The 21,297-nt window shown below is 46.2% G+C and overlaps 1 protein-coding gene across 3 annotated transcripts; it reads left to right on the top strand.

Moving 5' to 3' along the window:
- Positions 1 to 843: 843 nt before the first annotated feature.
- Positions 844 to 21,021, top strand: LMAN2L (lectin, mannose binding 2 like). 3 transcript variants are annotated; one of them, XM_081018178.1, is made up of 9 exons: positions 844 to 1,022; positions 2,206 to 2,324; positions 7,754 to 7,871; positions 10,250 to 10,332; positions 13,919 to 13,951; positions 16,184 to 16,345; positions 16,455 to 16,569; positions 17,878 to 17,997; positions 18,918 to 21,021. In XM_081018178.1, the coding sequence occupies exons 1-9, from the start codon at positions 863 to 865 to the stop codon at positions 19,058 to 19,060; spliced, it is 1,053 nt and encodes a 350-aa protein (XP_080874304.1). In that variant the 5' UTR covers positions 844 to 862; the 3' UTR covers positions 19,061 to 21,021. The 3 variants fall into 3 exon arrangements, with proteins under 3 accessions (XP_080874304.1, XP_080874305.1, XP_080874306.1); XM_081018179.1 differs by lacking the exon at positions 13,919 to 13,951; XM_081018180.1 differs by lacking the exons at positions 844 to 1,022; positions 2,206 to 2,324; positions 10,250 to 10,332; positions 13,919 to 13,951 and having other exon boundaries at positions 7,757 to 7,871.
- Positions 21,022 to 21,297: the final 276 nt, after the last annotated feature.

Below are 21,297 nucleotides of genomic sequence, written 5' to 3'. Positions count from 1 at the left end.
ATATTGAAAAATAATTTCATGGTTTTTGTCAGTGCAAGCACTTAACCGCAGTGGGCCCTTACTGAACACCAAGAGAGTCACTATCGATTTTCAGAGAAAGATGGCTCATTTCAAAAGACGAAGAGAAATAGCAACACAGGCTAGGAGAAGGAAGGCTGGCACCAAAGAACTGGGTCCAGCAGGGCTGGCCTGGGGGTAACTTAATGCCTGTGGGCGAGATCTGGTCCGGCAAGCCACGGGAAGTGATCTACTGCACCCTGCAACTTTCTACCCACGTCTGCTCAAGAGATAAAAGTCCTCTACCTGGTCGTTACAGAGCAATTTCTAAGGAGCAGCGCACTTCATACACTGAAAGCACCTTGAGAGCACGTGCCTTCCCCGCCAGGAGCCTGGGCACTGCAAGTTCTTCCTCGCGGAGCTACAATTCCCAGCCCAAACTGCAGCTCCCAGGATTCTGGCGGGGGGGGGATGGGGAAGCCTTGTACTTTAAATGTGCATCGAAGTCGCTTGAACTGCATGGCGGGGACCTGCCCATGAAAAACCTCTGGGGCCATCCAGCGGAGCAGAAGCCCGACCAGACCGCGCTGAGCATCCTTCCCGGAAGCCTCAGCAGGAGCCACAGACTACATTTCCCAGACTCCTCCGCGGATAAAGCCTCCGGCGAAGCTGCCGAGAACCTCCTCGTCTCTGCCGGTTAAGGAAACGGGCGTGCACTGCAGCCAACAGACTGGCGCGCACGACGCGGAAGTGGGCGGCACCTAAAGGGAGAACCAATGAAAGCGGCGTCCGTTTCTGGCCGTGGGAGGAGACGCGGGGCGGGGCTGTGCTTAAAGAGCCCGCCGGGGCCGGAGGACGGGCCAAGATGGCGGCGGCGGCAGCGGCGGCGGCGGGGCGACGGCGGAGAGGCGGCCGGGGCCCCGCAGGGCTGCTCCTCCTCCTCCTGCTGCTGCTTCCGGGGTCCCGGGCCGAGCAGATGGAGGAGCACCTGAAGCGGGAGCACTCCCTCACCAAGCCTTACCAGGGTGAGCTGCGCCCTCCTCACGGCAGGCAGGCAGGAATCCTCCCGGTGCAGCTTCCGCAAGCCCACCGGCGCTGTCACCGGGACAGGCTCCCTTATCACAGGGGGGCGCTTCCCCCGTTGGATGTCTGTCTGCAAGGCAGCTGCTCAAAAGCGATGTAGGCACTGAAGGCTGAATGGTGCATTTCTGTGCAGAAAGTGCTTCACCTGTGGGGTGTTGGCCAGCTGTGGTGCTGCTTGGGGGAGGAGGTGATGCCCCGCTTTGGGGAGGGAGAGATTGTCCCTAGGCCCAAGGGTGGCTCATGGAAGGAAAAGTTGGGGCTGCCCCTTTGCCATGAGCAGCCTCTGGCACATAAGAAATCCAACAGGGGGAAACCTTTCCTCTGAAAGGCACCTAGTGGGAATGCAAAGCTGCTCCGCTTCTGCTCTGTGCAACTATCCAATGCAGGGGGGGGGGGTGAGTAGCAGCCCCTTGTGGAGTAGGCTGTGCACCCCAACGTTTGCGTGCCTATGAGACTAGATGGAAAGGAGGGTGTTGTAGCTATATTTAAGTTAAGAATACAACAAGTGAAGCCTTCTTCCTTGTGCAAATCCCTTCAGAAATTTTGGGTGTGATTGAAGTTCTGCCTGTATGCAGTGAACTCTTGTTCTTGCTTTTGTTAATGTATTTTGTGTTTTTGGCTTGTATTTTTGTGCTCTGAACTGCCCTGAGATCTACAGATGAAGGGTGGTATACAGATTTAATAAATAATACAAAAAATAAACTGACCAGCAGAGTGCCTCTCCCTGTGACTGGGTGGGCTTTTATGTTGGTATGATTGGGGCACATTGGTGGTGGTTGCAGTGTATTTCTGTGCACAGAGCCTCATGGCACGTTCTGTAGCATCTCTACCAGCAAGGCCTGGGCCACCAGATTGGGGCAAGCAACATTCTTACTCTTGCTGGGTTAATTGCCCTCAAGTGAATTAATGCACTTCTCCCAGTAGAAGTGACTGTCAACCATTCACCTGTATGGGAAAACATAATGATGTGCTGTCCCCAGTCACTGAGAAAACAAGTTGGGTGCTGTCTCTGTATCCTTTCAGTTGCAGATTCATTGTTGCTTTTGTTTCTTGGTTGTACTAAGCTGTGATGAAATAGCTGTTTTTAGGATTAGGGCTTAAATGCTCTGCTCCTCACTTTTTCAGGTGTAGGATCAGCCAGCTCCTCTCTGTGGGAACTTATGGGCAATGCGATGGTGATGACCCAGTTTGTTCGTCTCACTCCAGATATTCAGAGCAAGCAGGGCGCTCTCTGGAACAGGGTGGTAAGGCTTATTTTCCTCTAATTGCCTGCAGGTGGCCTCTAGGGCTTCATTACACCAGAAATAATTGCCTTTTAAATTCTTCTCCTGTTGATGTTATCCTTTCTGAAAATAAAGCAGTGAAAGGTGAGGCAATTCATAGTATGATAATGAAATCCTGTGAGGATTAATATTTAGAGTGTCTGATGTGCCGAAAAATATTATGGAGTGCAGGCAAAATTAGATGTGAAACGAACTATGTTTCAAAGCCAAGTTGTGTTGGTTACAAAGTTCTGTTCATACCAGAGCTGTATATTGAAGAAGTTACTGTGTGGCTCATGTTTATTTTCAAGATCAGAGATGACTTTAAAAGTGAGCTTCCAAGCAGTAAAGCCACCTTCAGCGATCATAATGCTTTTCTGGTGCTGGGCTTGCTGACTGATGTGCCAGTCTCCGTTGCTGCTTTTGTAAACTGGTATTTTAAAACCAAAAAAGCTAGCATCAGACGCCCATGACAACACAAGAGCAGTGTTAGGAACGTTGCCAAATAGCTCCTGAAACCAGGGCTGCAGTCACCAGAACGGAATGTCTAGTTGCCATTTTTGGGTAAGGCAGCTCTAAAGTCTTATTTTTCAAATGATGGACTGATTCTCAGTTAAACATCTGGCTAGTTCAGATGACAACCTTGAGCTAAGGCTTTTAGAAGAAATGACTTTGGGAAGAAAAGTCACCTTATCCAGGGACAGTCCACATATTCCAACCTCTTTTCTTAATGGTGACACAGACCATTCATAACATAAGAATATTCTTCACAACTGTGAGCAGGGCAGTGGGGTGGGGTAAGGGGAGACAAACTGCAACAACAACTAACTATACAGTAACATTGTTCCCTGCTCCTGCTCAGGCCGCACAGAAAAAGCATCTGTTCCTGAAATTCATTCTGATTGTGCAGATAAAATGTAACCGACAGAATTCTACACGATGTGGTATTAGTGTGTGAAACAGTCAAGATTCAATGATTCCCAGGCCTGCATCTCTAGGTAGTGGAGATGACAGGTGCCATTGTGGTGCTCAGGCATCTTCACCTGGTCACAAGCCAGGCTATTCTCCCCACAGTCTTAAAACATAGAGCTGTGACCTTTGTCTCCTTGTTTACTAAATTGGTTTTGCCAGTGCAATATTAGTCACTAAAATGGAAGAATACCGGGGGGGGGGGGTGCAAGTTGCTGGCAGAAAGAAATGCTCTCAAGGAACAAGCGATTCTAGGGAAGGCTCAGTGAAGACCTTCAGCAGTGGCACCAACTCTGTGGAGTATCTTTTAGAGTATTTTGGTTGGTCCCTCATCTTGCTAAAACATTTTTCTTTGCTGCTTAAAATGTTAGTGTAATTTCCCGTGCTTTTAGGTAGCTCCTTCTGCTTAGGTTTGTTTTGCTTGGTGTTTTTTTAATGCTTTGCACAAAGTTAGGTTATTGTATAGTTTTTAATTGCTGTGCAACACCTTGAATATATTTTTTAATGCAACCTTTTTGCTACGCATTTGCTGTCTTGAGGGATTCCCTGTTTTGCTTCTAATTTTAAAGCTTTCGCTGCCAATTATATTGTATCGTTCTCATTAACTCTGTGTTTCTCGGCTCTGTACTCTGCATGGCTTTTGATCACGTATTTTGCAAGTGTAAGACTTTTTGTACCTTAAGACCAGGGTTCGAAACTGGAAGGGCAGGCACATTTTGTGCCTAAAGATTCTCCATTTGCGAGCACCTCAAAAAGTCTGGGTGCCATTTTTTGTGCCTGGCTGACACTCAAGGATTACGGAAATTTATGTGCTTTGAAGCCTAAAAGTATATGTTAAAGACAGACAATATGTTAAGGAGGTTAACAATAAAGAGTAGAGTGTTTTGAAATCTGAAGTATGGTACCAATATTTTTTATTGTAAATACCAAATTAAATACGTATTAACAATTTATGTTAAAAGGTAAAACGTATCGGACCCAGGGACAGTTAAGTCCAGTCAAAGGCGACTATGGGGTTGTGGCGCTCATCTCACTTTCAGGCCGAGGGAGCCGGTGTTTGTTCACACAATTTGTCACTTATGTGAATTGTGCATTAGTTCATGCTTATCAAAATAATAAATAAAAAGTGTTGCCAACCCCAAATGGCACCTAGACATTCTGTTTTGGCTCCTAGCTTTTCTATCCCAGTTTCTAACACGGCTTAAGACAAAGATGTGTTTCTGAATCTCTATTAATTGCTTGTTTCTGCCCAAAGAATATAATTTAAGATAAAAATCAAGCATGAGCTAAGCTGTAGTTTAGCTTAGCATGCTGACTGAACATGGCATCTCTGGAGGAAACAAACCATAGGAATTCAAACCATTTTGTAAAAATGTTGCAAACAAAAAGTGCTAGAATGAAATAGGAACATCAGCAAAGAAAAGTCAAGCAGCATCCACCCTCTAGTTGATTATTTTCTTTTTTCTCCAACTTCCTTTATGCTAATCTTCACAAACAATTTCAAAACTTGAAAGCCTTGTTATTACTTCATTCACTTGCCAAGGCAAAGGTCCAGCAGATGTTATTGCTCCTGTACTGAAAATTCCTGGAGGTGTGCTCCCTCTCCACTGCATGGCTACCTGTAATAATTATGCTGAGGAGGAGATTTGGGCAGGGTGTAGGTTGTATCATAATATGAATGATTTCCTAATATCCAGAGCCTCTGCTTTTCAGCTTCCTAGGGAAGTCTATCTGAAAGCTTCTGGAAATAATGCAGGATTGGAGGGGCATTGGTTCTGATCCAGCAAGACCCTCCTTTTGTTCTTACTTCAGTAAATGTGATAGTGAATATCGACCCATTAAGGTATTAAATGACCTGGACTTTGCAGACACCAGAAACTGTTAGAAGCTCAGTGTTTATTCATACTATCCAAAAGCAGACTGGGTTTCATCATTTGTGTGTTAGGGTTAGGGTTAGGGTTAGGGTTAACTCCCTTTTTCTGCCTGCTGTCCCAGAGCTTCAGCAAAACATTGGCACTGGCCACATTCAGTGTAGAATTTTTCAGGCATTTTACCAGCTGGCTGCCTTAATACTGTATTTTAGTGGCAGAAGGTTCATAACTTGACAGTAGTAGGTTGTCAGCTGTTTGTGGAGTTGACTATCAAGGCACTGGGCTAGTCAGATCCTGAAGTCTTCCCACTTGGGAAACTGTCTTGTCTTTTCCTTAAACTGATGCCATTTTGCTCTGTTGTTATGCCTGTGTGCAGTTCCCCATATCTTAATAACACCAGCTGGGATTAATTTCCTTGGCACTCAGTTGGCAAGGGAATGTATAGATTATTGGCAAGAGGAATCACGAAAGCACTCTTCTTTGCTGTTTGCGTTTTGTAAAGGTTGATGCTTGTTTCTGCTAATGCGCATTTCTTCAGCCTGCTTCTAAGTTCTACCTTTCCTTTCAGTAGACGTAATGGAGACAGTTGAACTCCTTTATAATTCCACTTGTGCGTATTCAACAGACTTCAGAGCTGTGAGAAATCGAACCAGGTCCAGGTCCCTGCTTGATGGCTTCCAATCAGTGTTGACAAGGTGGAGCTAGGGGTGGCGTGTTAAGGGAATACTACTGTCCAAATTGGAGCCAAAGTTGCCAGCTTGCAGTTAGCGGCTGCTTTCTTGGGCTCTTGCGCATCGGTAGCTTGAGAAATAAAAGGACCTTGTTCCTTCTGGTTTACAAATGCCTTTCCCTCCCTGCTTACTGGATCCTTATTTTCTTCAAATGAGTAGCCTAAACAATGAATGCCTTATTTGTTCTTGCATCTTCACAAAATTGGCAGTTTCTACAAGCTGATGGGAACTTCCTTTCTCCCTCAATTTTTTGGTGTTTGTTTCTTTTCAGAAAAACAACAGAGAAATATTTAGGGGAGAACAGCATCAGGGTTGAGGGGCATTTCTGTTTCCCTTCTAAAACTAAAGAGGGTAGCATACAACAAAGGGGACGCCATTCTGAATACTGAATTCTTCAACCCACCTGCACAGTACACACTTTTCAGCTGCACTGTTCTTCATTGTTGGAGTAACAGAAACATCTGTGCTACAGATTCCCAAGCCAACCTCATTCACGTTTACTCAGAAATAAGCCCTGCTAAAACTTCCTCTTGAGCTGCCTGTGTATGTTGGGTTATAGCCTTAAAACTCCTTTGAGCTGTCATGGCTCACCACAAACAGCATGGGGCCCTGGGCTGGATTTGTGCAAGGGGACTAAGGATGTGCCCTTTCCCCTTCCAAGGTCTCTTGGAACAACTGTGGGATGTCGTGCCATTTTACTGCTTCCAGAAATCTCACCACTTCTCTCTTCCTTCTTTTAACCCTGGGCAGTGGGGTGGGGTGGAAATTAGGGCTGGATGATATATAGATACATCGGCCAAAACTGATTTGAAGTCCATATCATGATATTGGGGGGGGGGGGGAGGCGGTTTGAGTTGTTTTTGTTCAAAGTATTTTATGGTTTTATATTCTGATTTTATTCTGTGAATCATTCTGAGACATGTGGGTACAGGGTGATAGATAAATTTAATTAATGTTAATAATAATAAAATTGGTTTCAGAATTTTTGACCCAGCAATATATCGTAAATCATGGTGTGTGCACGCTATGCAAAAGTCACAATGTGAGGAAAACTGTGAAGCCAGCCAATGTCTCTTCATAGCTCCATCCTTATTTCAGACATTGTGATACATCAGTATATCATGATGTTTAGCTGTTGATATGTCATGAGGTTGAAAACCAAATATTGCCTAGCCCTAGTATAAATTTCTCCATGCAAAATTCTCCAGTGCTTTTTTATTTTTGACAAAAAATATTGTTTCTTTTTTAAAGCTTTGTTTTACTTGCATTTAGTCAACAAACACACTTAATTAGATCAGTCTGTAGGGCATCAGAAAAAATTCCAAAGCAAATTACCCCAGCTTGCATAGTGAAATTTTCCAGTTGAAATTTTAATTCACAATGCTCTGGAAAATCCACATCACTGTCCTATGCCAAATTAGATGGTAAGCCTCTCAGGGCAGAGCCTGTCCTTTTGTGCTATGGGACACGGGGAGCTTCCTTGCTCAGAGTGTCTAGTTCAGTACTGCCTACTGCCCAGGGTTCAAGATGAGGTCCTCTTCCTGCCTTACCTGGGGATGGCAGAGATTGAACCTGGCACCTTCTGCATGCAAAGTAGATGCATTCAAAGTATATTAAAACTAAGGGTTGATAACAGAATTCGCAGTGCTTTTGGAATACTTTTCTTCCTGGCAGAAAGCCATTTAACAAATCTGGTTTTAAAACCAAATTAAATTTGTAGTGTAAATGTGACCAAAAGTCTCCTTTTTTCCTTACGTGCTTGTGTGGCAGATGTTGGAATAGTTGTCCCTGATATCACAAATACATTGTCTTCTCCCTGTCCCCTTTCCGCTTTTTGCAGCCTTGTTACTTGAGAGACTGGGAGATGCAGGTACACTTCAAAATCCACGGGCAAGGAAAGAAGAATCTGAATGGAGATGGCTTTGCAATCTGGTACACAAAGGACCGTATGCAGCCAGGTAAACGACTTTTCTCTCGAGTGCATTGCCAAACCACAAGCCTCTGCTCAAGGGACCGAATGCATGCAGATGCATAGCAGTGAGCCACCTGGCTGCTTTGCGCCCGTCTCTAGATTCTGATAGCACAGATCAGCTTGCTGTGGATTGGGGTTTGTGTGTGTACAGTGGTGCCCCGCAAGACGAATGCCTCGCAAGACGAAAAACCCGCTAGACGAAAGGGTTTTCCGTTTTCCGATGCGCTTCGCAGGATGAATTTCCCTATGGGCTTGCTTTGCAAGACGAAAATGTCTTGCGAGTCTTGAGATTTTTTTCTCTCCCCCCCCTCTTTTTCTAAGCCGCTAAGCCTTTAATAGCCGCTAAACCGCTAATAGCGCTAAGCCGCTAAGCCGCTAATAGGGTTGCTTCGCAAGACGAAAAAACCGCTAGACGAAGAGACTCGCGGAACGGATTAATTTCGTCTTGCGAGGCACCACTGTATATTCACATCTTCTCTTGCATTTGCAAGGGGAGACGACTTGTCTTGTGTAATGGATGGGAAGTGAGCTAAAAGCTACCTCAAACAAAGGCTTGAGAACTTTATTGAATGGAGTACCATTTTTCCAGTTTAGGTTTTCTTCTTTTATAGTGGCTGTAAGGCAATATACTTAAAGCTGCTGAGTTAAAACCCCAGCTCCTGCATTCCCCCCCACCTTGAGTAATAATAATAATAATAATTAATAATAATAATAAATTCCTTCTTACTGTTTTCTTGCTGCAATTGTTTTGCACTGCTAAAGTTGGCAAGCTAGTACTAGTTTAAGTTGTGAACATATCCGGGAAGCAGGTTGCCTCTTCAGTATGTAGTGGGAACCCCAAAGAATCTCTTCAGATTTTTTCATTGTGATGTCAGGGGATTCAACTGAAAGTGCACTGGGAGATAAGTAATGGTTCCCACACCAACGTCTGCTCATCTGGTTCTAGGCTAGTGGCTCTAGAGTGTGAGGAAGGACAACCCCTGAGATCCTGTGCTTTGCCTAATGCCACATGATAAATTTGTTTTGGCCCTAAATGGATGCCGATCACTTCTCCTGCCCCCAGTAACTGGATGCATTCACACTGTCTCTCTCTCAAACAGGTTAATGTAGAAGAGCCCTGAAGAAGCCAGGAAGTTGGCACTTAGGACGTCAGTGGGGAACCTCTTCTTAGGCCCTCCCAGCCTCCACGTTAGGCCTTTGAGGCTGCTTTGACTAAGCCATGCCCAACCTCCCTTGCATCTGATGGCGTCTATGAAGTTGAGTGTAGGGCAGGTAAAGGCACGGCTGAGTCGAAAGTGAGTTTGCAGGCACCTGAACAGTAGCACCTGCAAAACCCCTAAACAGCACTTTGCTTTCATCTGATTGTTAGGGCTTGCAAAGCACTGTGCACACAATGGTCAGCTGATTGTTGGCTTTGCAAAGTACAGGGCTGTGCCTTTGACCACATGGTTTGGTTTCAAACTACAAAGGCAAAAATAGATCACCTGACATTGTGATGTCAGAGGAGTGACCCTGCCCATCTGTCAAACTTGGCCTGTGGGCAGGTGGCAGGTAAAGGAGAGAGGAGGGTTTGGCCTGCCTGCTGGATCCTATTCCTGACCCCTGACTCGGGGGATAAGGTGGTATTTTTTTCAACTAAAACCAGTTTGACTGAGCTGTAGCTTTAAATGGGAGAGGCAGACCTGCATTCTCAAGAACCATACTTTTCTGGGCAGTGAGCCAGAGTCCTAAAGTGTGAGTTGCTGCACAATAGCCATCTCCAACCTGGTGCCTTCCAAATCTTTTGGTCTGCCTGTAGCCCAAAACATCTGGAGGGCATCAAGCTGGAGATGGCTATTCTACAAGAACAACGTCCATGAATGACTAGGTTACTGCCCCCTCCTTGATTAATGTACTTGTATTCATAAGCATTTGAATGTGGGTGCTTTTATACTCTGAAAGCACTTCCCCTTGGAGTTAAATTTGTATCTCTTGCTCAAAACCTGACTAAAGTCTGGTAAACCCACCAAGAATCATGTTGGATTGCTCCAGGGTCCATTTCAGGGTTAGCCATCACTGACTTCAAAATGTGCTGATTTGGGAGATGGATGACTATTGAATACAGGCACGAGAACCTTGCACTTCTCTGCTGTAGATTTGCATTGTTCAAAATAAGCTATAAAGTTGAAATGTGTTGTAATGGGCATCCATTAATAAGTCTTTCCAAAAGTTGTGTAAATGGGAAGCCAGGTCTTCTGTAGTTTGGTTGTGGGGAATAAGCCTGCTTAGCTCAAACTTCTGCTTGCTCCACCAAGTGGTGGAGTAAAATGCTAGAAAGAAGCAGCTGGTGGAATCTGATGGTGAACACACTGACATCTGTTCTAGGGCCTGTCTTCGGGAGCAAGGATAACTTTCTAGGGCTGGGAGTGTTTGTAGACACCTATCCAAATGAGGAAAAACAGCAGGAGGTAAGGTGGCTTTGGAACAGCGGTTATAGCAGTGAGAAAGCGGGGGGGGGGGGGGAATCCTTGTTGTTCAGTGTCCCGGGGTGTCCATTGCAATGGGATGAAGGTTTTGGTTTTTTAAAGTGCTAAGTCTGTTTTCTGCTTACTAGCGGGTTCAGGGTCTGTAATTGGCCATGAATGACATAAAATGAACCACAAATAGCATGATCTGTGTGTTTAGAGTGCAGGATTTTAATACTTCCAGCACAATGTAAATTTGTCGTGGTCTCCATCAATTCAGTTTTTCATAAGCATTGCTTTTTGCTACTCATCTGAAGGGCTGAGAAACTGTGCACTGAAGCCACACACCCCAATGACAGGAAATATATATTTAGCTTTGCTTCAACCAACTTTGCCCATGTGCTTCCCTGTATAACTTTATATCCATTGAGCATAGCTCAGCTTTCTTGAGCTTCATGTCCACTCAGTGTTTTGGATGACAGCTCCCCACAGGCTCCACCAACATGGCCATGGTTCCTCATGATCCCCAGCAAAGTATTATTTATTATTAAATACGTTAGTTGCTCTGTCTTGCCCAGGGCAACTTAAAGTGACTTACAACCAACTAAACCCCCATTAAAACCAAGAGGAGAAAGAAATACATTAAAAAACATCTGGCCCACCTCTAAAAGGCCATAGATAGTTAAAGGCCAAAGACCTGGTTGAAGAGGAACATTTTCACCTGGTGCCTTAAAATGTATAATGAAAGCGCCAGGTGATTCTCCTTGGGGAGAGCATTTCACAAATGGGCCACCACCATAGAAAAGGCCCGTTCTCGCGTTGCCTCCTTCTGGACCTCTCATGGAGGAAGCACACAAAGGGCCTCAGATGATGAGCATATGACCACGTTGTGGCTGGTGGTAGATGCAGTACCAGATACCTCCTGGGTACCAGGCTGACAAGGGCATGACTAGAATTGTGGTAACTCCTCATTTAAAAAAAAGATGGTCTAGCCCAGGGGTCTGCAACCTTTAAGACAAAAAAAGCCACTTGGACCGAAGAAAAAAAAACTGGGAGCCGCAAAACCATTGCGACATTTAAAACAGTGGGGAGTGTCGGGGCACACAGTGCGCCTCCTCCCCTCGCTAGTATCCGCCCCGGAGCCGTGGCAAAGGTGTAAAAGAGCCACATGCGGCTCCGGAGCCGCGGGTTGCTGACCCCTGGTCTAGCCAGCTATTTAAAATACGTTCCTTAACTTGCAAGATCTTTATTGGTTTCTGCCTTCTTTTCTGAGATTGATGCAAATGTTTTTGTACATGGAAGTGTGCATGCATCGTATATCTGAGGAACTATGAAGGAACCTTGTCTTGAATCAGTGACTATTATATCTGCCTCTTTTTCTTTTTACCAAGTCAGAATTGAGGAGCTTCTGTCTGGTGCCCTAAAGGACATCCTGCTAGCAGGTTTGCTGCCATATTGCAGCTTCTCTGTCAATGCGAAATCTTTTCTGAGTTTAATCCCCAACTCTCATCCTATTACTGCCCTGTCTTGGTTGAGATACGATAATGTGTAACCTGTAAATCCCAAACCCATCTGACTAGTTATTCCAAGCCAATGCTGCTTGCTTTTGATTCTACGTTTTCAATTCTATTTTTGTATGTGCAGAGAGTTTTTCTTCATTGGAATCAAATGTTTTAATCCCTTCCTGCAACCTAAAGCTGTACAATCTCGGGAAATTTTACCATCCGATTCTATTCTAAAAGTTAAACTGGTTGGAATTGCCAGATGTTCTGTACAGCTGTGATGTGCTATGTTGAATATTCTGTCCAGTGTTCTGAAATTGCCATCTCCAGCCTGGTGTCTTCTAGGACTGATGTGAGTTGTAATCCAAGGCATCAGGAGGGCACCGGGTTGGGGAAGGTTGTTCAGAACAAGGGTGGCCAAGTTCAGTAATACAGTTGAACTAATGACCCCATTCCAAGGCCATGGAGCAGGGTCTCCATCTCTTTCTCTCCCTCCCCTCTGTCTCTCTCATTCCCTGTCCACCACAGGTCACTTTAAATCAAGACCTCTGAACATGGCTTCCAGAATCAAATGGTTTCTACCATGGACCATCCTTGGCAGCACGTGGCATGCCCTGTAGCGGCTCACCTTATTGTGGAGCAGAGCAGCTCTGTGACAACAAAACTACCCCTTCCCATCTTTACTTTGGATCTCTCCTCTTCAAATGGCAAGCAGACTTGCTGCACAATGAGGCTCTGCAGTTTCAGACCTTTTAAAAAAAAATCTGGTTGGCCTTGCTGTGGAAATACTGAGCAGTTGTTTTCCCCCCAAATAAGCCGATATTTGCTCAGGTTTTCTAATACTATTTGAGCTTTGCTTTTGTTTGGCTACCTGAGGAGGCTCTTTGTATTCCCTTTTGAAATGTCTCCCTTCAGTGGAGCTCTGAATTTGCCTTAAATGGCAGTGAAAGCCATTCTTGAACCTCTGGTAGTAACCCTGCTGGGCCCTCCCATGAAAGGAAGTTCAGTTTCTCTTCCTGCTCCCCGTGGTCTTGGCCAGTGTGAACTTGGGTGGGGAAAGTGAAGCACCTCCTCCCCCCCCCCCATTGAAAAAGAAGGCTCATTTTACTTGTACGCGCAAGAGAGTTTTATTGTAAAGTCACTTGCCTGCCTCAGAACAGCCTCACCTGCTGTGCCTCTGCATGAGCTGCTGATCTAGGCATACCTCAGGCAGGGAGCAGGCAGCCTCCTTGAAGGGTGAGTCACTTTGGTTCCTCCCTGTAGTTAGGAATGAGGAGAGTGATCCAGTTGCACCAGATTCAGGAGTAGCAGCATTGCCTGTTGCCAGTTGAGGCCAGCAGTGGATGGAGGTGAAGACGCCCCTCTGGATGAAATGCTAGTCCAACAGGGAGCCATCACTGTAGGCGGATCTCTAGGGCCACAGGTGTCCTTGGCCATCTGATTCAGTTGATTTCTCCTGGACGTTGTCTGGTGCATCTGGCAAGTGTGCAAAGAACCTGGTGCACATGACTTGCTGGGGGATGGCGGCACTGCTTACGAAGCATTTGGCTGGTAAGCTCTGTGGGTCAAGAAGTATCTTGATACTGTATGCAACATTGAAGTCTGTAGAAAGGACTTCAAGATCTGAAAACAAACAATATGTACTTTTGTAACCCAAGAAGATATTTAATAAAAAATTTTAAAAATAAAGTATGCTGGGCAGGATTTAAAAGCTGTCTTTTTTTAATGTCAGGATTTGCAGTTTGAAAAACACAACCCGTTCCATTGCCTATATGCAAGCACATGGTTTGGCTGGATTCCTGCTTGGTAGTGTTGGGTACTTGAGTTCATATCATTGAGCCCATTTGTGGTTAAATTTCCTCACCTGCGCTTTTAGAGTTTCTTTAGATTTGTATCAAAATATCCCTGACCATCAATTCCAGGAATATGAATAGTTGCCAAGGCTTTCCCCCATATGGATCTTGGTCACGGTTGAGTGGTGGTGTGTAGTTTTACAGGTCAATGTTTAACTGTCTGTTGGATGACTGTCTCTTGCTTCATTCCCTCCCTCTCTCCCTTGCTTTGCAATAACTGTTCTGGATTCTCAGGCCCAGAAGAAGAGGTATTCCTCAGGAAACCAGGTACTTGAAGATGCTCTCCTAGCCTTGCATCAAGCTTATAGCGTTCTCTTTGCCAGTCTGCCTCTCTTACTGCTTTTGGGTTTTATGTCTGCCAATATCCCAGGTCGGAAAACTCCAGTGCTTGGAACCAGAGCGACAATTATTGAATGACAGCCTGTTTTACTGGACCACCCTCTATCTTTCCATTCTTCACCATCCTTTCCCTGCAGATCTGGCTTTGCTATATGTTTAGTTACTGGGATATTTTCCCCTGCCTTCTCTTGTGAGTCTCATCAGTTTAATGCATTTGGAGCATAGGGACCTCTGGGTTCAAATCTCAGACTCCTCAGCTGGCCTTGGGCAAACCACAAATTTCAGGCCTCATTTCATAATCTGTAGATGGGGCGATTGTCCAAGATGAACTTGGACTAGTAAAAATGAAAAGTGACACACTGTGACCTTCCGAGAGCCACTTCCACTGTTAGGCAGGGCACAGTTGCCTTTGCAGATACGTAGTAGGGTCCTTCTGTGCTAAGATGCAGACAGGGCTTTATGGTGGTCACCTAAAGTGCCTGGGAAGAGGGAGAGGTCTTTTAACCGCTTAAGAACATAAGAGCCTGTTGGATCAGATCAGTGGCCCATCTAGTTCAGCATCCTGTTCTCACGGTGGCCAACCATATGCCTTGAGGAAACCCACAAGCAGGACCCGAGTGCAAGAGCCTTCTCCCCCTCTGTGCCTTCCAGCAGCAGACTGCCTCTGGCCTTGAAGGCATCAGTAGCCCCCTCCTCCATGCATCTGTCCAGTCCTCTTTTAAAGCCTTCCAGGTTGGTGGCAATCACTGCCTCTTGTGGGAGCGAGGATGCTCCGTGTGAAGGAGGACTTTACTTTATCCATCCAGAGTCTTCCAGCATTCAGCTTCATTGAGGTCCATGAGTTCTAGCGTTTTGAGAGAGAGCAAACTTTTCTGTTTGCCTTCTTCATGCCATGCCTGAGTTTATAAACTTCTTCCTTCTCACCTCTTCCCTTTAGCAGAAGACCTTGCATGGTGGCTTTAGGACAGACAAGTGTTTTGTTAAAAATTATGAAACTCACAGTATTCAAAGTGTGGCGATGGTCACTGCTTTAGATGGCTTTAAAGGGAGTTGAGGCAAATCCATAAAGGAGGGCAGGTCTAACGGTGGATTATCCAGTAGTCACAACAGCGAAACAGAATCTGTGCTTTTGACTGACTTGATGCTGCCTGGGGGATGGGGCTCTTACAGGCTTTCAAGCATATTTTTTATAAACCATGGCTTAGAAACTTGAGGATTATTATTATTTTAAAAAACTTGAAGTTTTGAGAAATGGAATTCTGTGCCCAGTTCCATAGTCTATATGTTTCTAGGCTTGTGCTGAAAGGTGGTGTACCTAACAACACTTGATGCAGATATCAGAAGTAATACACTAATGTTGCCTGGTTAGAAATGTATAGTCTAAAAGGGCAAGATGCATCTCTTAGAAGAATTTCATGGGGCACAAGCCTCACGGTTAAGTTCTCCCGTGAGGTTGGCAAAGGGCCTGTGTTCTCTCACGACAATCGAACCATTCATGGAGAACTGCACTCTACGTCTGTAGCCATCTTGCAGTAACCAGGAAGTCTCCAGCCTCTTGTTTAGTCAAGTGGAGCAGCCTGTTGGCTCAGGCGGTGCTACTGTTGCTTAAGCTGGTGGTGGGCATTTTATATCTTTGTACATTAGTTAGTTTTGTACCTATTTGCTAGGTGAGACTCAATGTGTTTTGAGAGCATCAAAGCACACCCTTCCAGAATTTGGGGTGTGCCTCTCCTATTTCTGCTGTGCCTGTGGGTAACCTGCAAGTAACTGAGCACAAGAGCACACTCTCCTGTGACTTCCAGCAACGGGCATTCAGAAACATTACTGTCTCTGAACGTGGAGGCGGAACTTTGGCATCATGGCTGGTAGACATTGATAGCTTTCTTCTCCATCACTGCCTCCTTTGGGAGTGAGTGCTGTTGTCTAACCCTTTTTTAGACCTTAACTTTTGCTCAGATGTAGGAGTAGTTTGTGCTGATCTGTGCTTGCTTGTCCAGAGTAAGTCCCAGCCCTGCTAATGCTCATTCTGGGTTCTGTCTCTGTCCTGCTTGGCTCCCTGCATGCCTGTTTCCCTTCCCTTGTCCACTGGATGTGACCAGACCTTTGACAGAGCAGTGTGCAAATAGCTGGCTGACCTGCAGTTCCTCCCTTCTCTTCCAGCGGGTGTTCCCATACGTCTCTGCCATGGTGAGCAATGGGTCCCTCGCCTATGACCACGACAGAGATGGCAGACCCACTGAACTTGGTGGATGCACAGCAATGGTGCGCAACTTGAACCACGACACATTCCTGGTGATCCGCTATGTGAAGAGGAGGCTTACGGTGAGTCTTTCTCTGTGCACTTTGTCCTCTGCATTCCACATTCCCACCGGCATTCCTCAGGTGTGGCCTCAGAAAGGAGTAGGTTGGATTGAGTCTTCTCTCTTTTCAGGTCTTGCTTGATATCGATGGCAAGCATGAATGGAGAGACTGCATTGACATCCCAGGAGTACACTTGCCACGCGGCTACTACTTTGGGGTCTCTTCTGTCACCGGGGACCTGTCGGGTACTGCTTTTAAGGCCGGCGGAAAGCATCCTCCTCCTCCTGCTGCTGTGTTTTTCAAGAGTCCAAAGCCAGATCTCCTAGAAGCAGAAATGAAGAAGTTCAGGGAAAAGTGAACCCATAAATGGCTGCTGGCTCTCATGTTTTCCTGCAGTTCTGTTTGTAGATGCCTAAAATATCTTTAGTCTTTCTCAGGCATAGGCAAACTTAGCCCACCAGATGTTTTGGGACTACAATTCCCATTATCCCTCATCACTGGTCCTGTTAGCTAGGGGTGATGGGAGTTGTAGTCCCAAAACATCTGGAGGGCCGAGTTTGCCTATGCCTGGACCAGGCGAGGGCAGACTTCAGGCTTGTGGGATCTACATTACAACTCACAGATGCATCAGCTGTAGCCAGGGGCTAAAGATGTGCACTTAGAATTAAGAGAAAATTGCACCTAGGAACATCTTGAGTTTCAGAATTAGAACTGAGCTCACAGTCCTTACACTTGCAAACATACCTGCTGTATTTTCATGGGTCTCATTTTCAAATGGGCATCACTCATGTGCCTTGTGTGGGTTCCTCTCACTTAGACATGGCCTCTTACGTGCTCCTAACTGGGCTCATTCACCCTTTTTTTACTCATGTCTCACCAAAGTTTCTATGATAAGTTATTAATTGCTTAGCGGTGACCTCTGTCTGCCCATTGCACCCCAGTGGCCTAAGGGCTGCACAGCTTCTCCTCTGAAGATGCAAATCCTGTCCATAAGTCAGAGCTGGTTGTTCCTCTTTAATCTAAAGGAATGGCTGGCTGTGCATGGAACATGGGGAGGACTCCAGGATGGATGCCTCGCCCAGGGCCAACTGCCATTGCACAGTGGGAAGGAGAGGGTGGATCTAAGTTGACCGAAGGGATCTGCTGTGCAGTTGTGTGCTCTTGCCGTTCTGTGAGCATGTTAATGAAGTCTAGCTTAAAGGACTGCCACACAGCCGCTGGTGTTGGGTCTGTTTAGGCAGCCTAGTTCCACAAAGTTCGCTCCAGTCAGTGATGGGCAAAGTCATTCCTATTTGTGAGGAGTTTGGGATGAGCTATCTGTCTACTCTTCCCCAGATAGAATTGACAAAATAGAGTTCTTGAACAATGGTCGCAAGCCATTCCTGAGATGTCTGTGAGAGCCAAGTGGGAAGGCTACCTGGCCAACCAGTAGAGGTTGTGCTCCCTCCCACGCAAGGGGGAATTTCAGCAGGTGTGAGGGGAGTGCCTGCCTGCCTGCCTGCCTGCCTGTTGTGCTCACACTCTTCCTTCTCCCTATTCCTCTTTTGCCCCAGATAACCATGACATCATTTCCCTGAAGCTGTACCAACTGACTGTTCAACGAACACTGGAGGAGGACAAGCGGGACAAAGAAGTCTTCTTACCTGTGGTGGAGAACATGAAACTGCCTGGAAGTAAGTGTGGGTGGGTGGGTGGGTGGGTGGAGTGATGGGGCTTTAGGGCTGGAGTTTCAGGAAGAGATGCTTTAGGGATGCAGATTTTTGGTTGCTTGCAGAGGAGTCCTGCTCTTTTGATCTTAAGATACTGATATCACACAGTTAATTCTTACCTGTGCAGCAGTGGGCCTTGTCTGCAACACTGACAGAAGGAGGTCAGTTTCAAAGGTCAGATGTTAAGTCCCTGAAGGCTTAACTTAAGAGTTGTCCAGATAATTCACATGTGCGTCTGCAGCATGGATGCCACTTCCCTGACTTGTAATTCAACACTCCTTGGGACCAGGAAGATGAAGCAACTTGGCTGCTGTTCGTGGGGAAGAGCCACAATTCACTGGCATAGCACATGACTTGCATGAAAATAGTCCCAGCTTCAGTTCCCAGCATCCCCAGGAAAGAGTTTGCCTCAAACCCCGGAGAGCCACTGCTGTGCAAGTAAGTGAAAGCCAGAGGTGGGGAGCTGTGGCCCTCCAGATGTGGTTGGATTCCAACTCCCATGAGCCCCAGCCAGCATGGCCAGTGGTCAGGGGTGATGGGAGTTGTAGTTGAGAAACATCCAGAGGGCCACCAGTTAGGCACCCCCTTCCCTGGTATAGAAAGCACTGAGCTTAGATGGACCTTTGATCTCTAGATGAGCCCCTGCTGCTGCTCTTCCCAGAATCTGTTACTCAAAGGCACAATACATCTGAGATTTAGATCCCATCTAGGTATTCTGGCTAATAGTCAACCACAAGCTAAATTTGTCCTCCATGCCTACTCACTCTGCTAACCTTTCTTGACGTGAAGCTAAGTTTGGCCAAGGAATTCAGCCAAAGAGGCACAAGGTTTTTCATGGCTATTTCTTGGTAGCTGAGCCTGATCTGTGTTTCCATCCTTTGCAGTAGAGACTCCAATGGAACCAATGAGTGGCCTTGCTCTCTTCTTGATAGTCTTCTTCTCGTTGGTTGCCATCGTGTTTGCCATCGTCATTGGAATTATAGTCTACAACAAATGGCAGGAACAGAGCCGGAAACACTTTTACTGATTTGGAGGCGTCCTGTTGCATTCCTCCTCCTTTGCCTTCTGGAGGGTCATTGGTTTTGTTGGCATGGGTGGTTGCCTATGCAGGCAGCTAGTTTCCAGAAGCCATGCTGTGAGGACTCCTGTCCATCTGGATCTTATACTTCAATGGCAGCCTTTGGATTGGTGGTGGGCCCCCAATGATGGAGGCAGCCATATCACTCTGCTCTACTTTGACTGCTTTGAACTGTGAGTTTTCAACACTGGCATTTCTACAAGACTTTATAGACATATCCTTGATCATGCAATGTGAAGTGAACATTCATCACATCGCTCTATGTAGATGGGAGAGACGTTTAGCCAATGAGATCTGGATTTGGTAACCTCTGCTGTTCCCTGTGGAGACTGGTTGGAAACCAGAGTAGTTGGGTGGGTGTCGACACACTGGTATGTTGATCAAGGCTGTTTGGTCTGGATGTTCTACTGCAGGGGGTGGCTAAGCTGAGTTTTGCAGATGTTGTATTCCAGCTCTTGTCAGCCCCAGCCAGAATCGCCAGTGGTTGGGGATGATGGGAGTTGTAGTCCAGCAGTATATGGAGGGCCACAGGTTAGCTAACATTGTTTTACTGGGATGCCTTAACTAGCATGTAGATCAGTCTTTGGCAACCTAGCACCCTCCAGTTTTGGACTACAGCTCCCATCAGCCCCAACCAGCTAGCTTGGCAAGGGAAGCCGGGAAGCTTGTATCTATAAGAAACCAAGGTATCCTTACCTTATGTCCCACAAATATACCTTTACTCTTATTTTTCCTCTAGTTTACAAAGACACCACCCTGTAGAATAAACAAATGTGAATGCCCTCCCTCCTAAAATAAATGGCAGCCTGTCCCTCCCACTCCAAATTGAGACCTTCTGGCTTTCCTAACTGGACAAACTGCTGTATGTTTTTATTCAGGTGCTACAAAGCAGTTGACTCCTACAGCAGCTAAAAGGCAGCCCCTATGTGTTCTTTCCTCTTTCCCCTGGTTGCTCTGCCTCTGCTAATGGAGGTTGGGTGGGGGAATACTAGCTGCTCCATTGACAGGAGCTCAGCTGAGGGGCCTCCCTTGCCAGTCTTCCTCTGAGCCTTGCTAGCCAGCTGTGTGATGGAAAGGACAGGATGCCTCTTCTTCCTAGGTCCCACCAGAAGCCTGGTGGCTGGTGGTTCCAGAGATCAGTACTGGGAGCAGTGGCAGACTTGAGGCTAACGTTTCAGAGGCACTCTGTGCAATGCCAAAATTTGGTGCCCCCGCCTCTTGTCTTCTGTTCTTCCTCATTGTTGAAGCACCCGCTGTGGAGCCCTCTCAGCTCGGCGCCCAGTGCAGGCGTTTCCCTAAATCCGCCTCTCCTAGTGGCCTCACTTCCCTGAAAGTCATCTTTTGCCTGCTGTTGTTTTCCTGAGCACACAGCTGATCTGCCGAGTAATGTGGAAGGCAGTGCACTATGCCAGAGCACCTAGAAGCTGATGTGAAAAGTGAAAGGTAGACAGGATGCTGAGTGGGGATTTATTTTCTTATTGGCGAATTACTGTTTCAGACAAAATGCTGCTGACATTTATAGCTGCTATTACCTCCTTTATATATATATGTAAGGTGACTCTTCCCAGTTCTCTGGGGAACCTGACCTCCATCGCTCTCCAGCACTGAACACACTCCATACAACTCAGAAGTCCCCTCTTTCCTCCCTACTGATGGGCTCCCCCCCCACTTTTTAATGGTCAGATTGGTGTCATCATTTTAACGTTTGCCACGGTTCAGCATGGCAGGAGGAAAGGCCCATTGGCATCAGGACCGTTTTCCACCTGAAAACTGATGCTTGAAGGCTTTATTATTTACAGTGAATTTGGCTGCCTGACCTGACCTCTGACCCCCCCCCCCGAGGCAGAGGAGCCTTACCTTGGGGTGTGCATGGGTGGAAGGGAGGATGCATCTGCTTGCACAAATGTTGACTGTGAAGTGGGGAGAGCCTGGTCACTGTCACACTGCGCATATTTTCATCTTTGCACCCCTTCCAACTTCTAAAGTTTTATAATGACATTCAGTGACTTTGGTGTATTGGAACTCAGGTTGTGCTAAATATTCTTCATTTCAGCTTTGAGAGAGCAAGGAAGGGCAGAAAGAAAAACGTTTCCCTAAACCTGTTCATGGTCATCTTGCCTTTAGCATGTTAATTTTCTTCCTTAGTTACCATTTTTTAAAAGCTGGCTCTGTGATCTCTTTTCTCA

Source organism: Podarcis pityusensis (assembly GCF_964106645.2).
Source record: "Podarcis pityusensis genome assembly, chromosome: 8".
NCBI classification, from domain to species: domain Eukaryota; kingdom Metazoa; phylum Chordata; class Lepidosauria; order Squamata; family Lacertidae; genus Podarcis; species Podarcis pityusensis.
The sequence above is the reverse complement of the archived record's forward strand: the minus strand, read 5'-3'. Positions and strand labels throughout refer to the sequence as shown.

Coding starts and splice junctions, on each gene's coding strand:
- LMAN2L (XM_081018178.1), top strand. CDS start 863: ATGGCGGCGGCGGCAGCGGCGGCGGCGGGGCGACGGCGGAGAGGCGGC. Junction 1,023..2,205: donor CCTCACCAAGCCTTACCAGG/GTGAGCTGCGCC, acceptor TCACTTTTTCAG/GTGTAGGATCAGCCAGCTCC. Junction 2,325..7,753: donor GCGCTCTCTGGAACAGGGTG/GTAAGGCTTATT, acceptor CGCTTTTTGCAG/CCTTGTTACTTGAGAGACTG.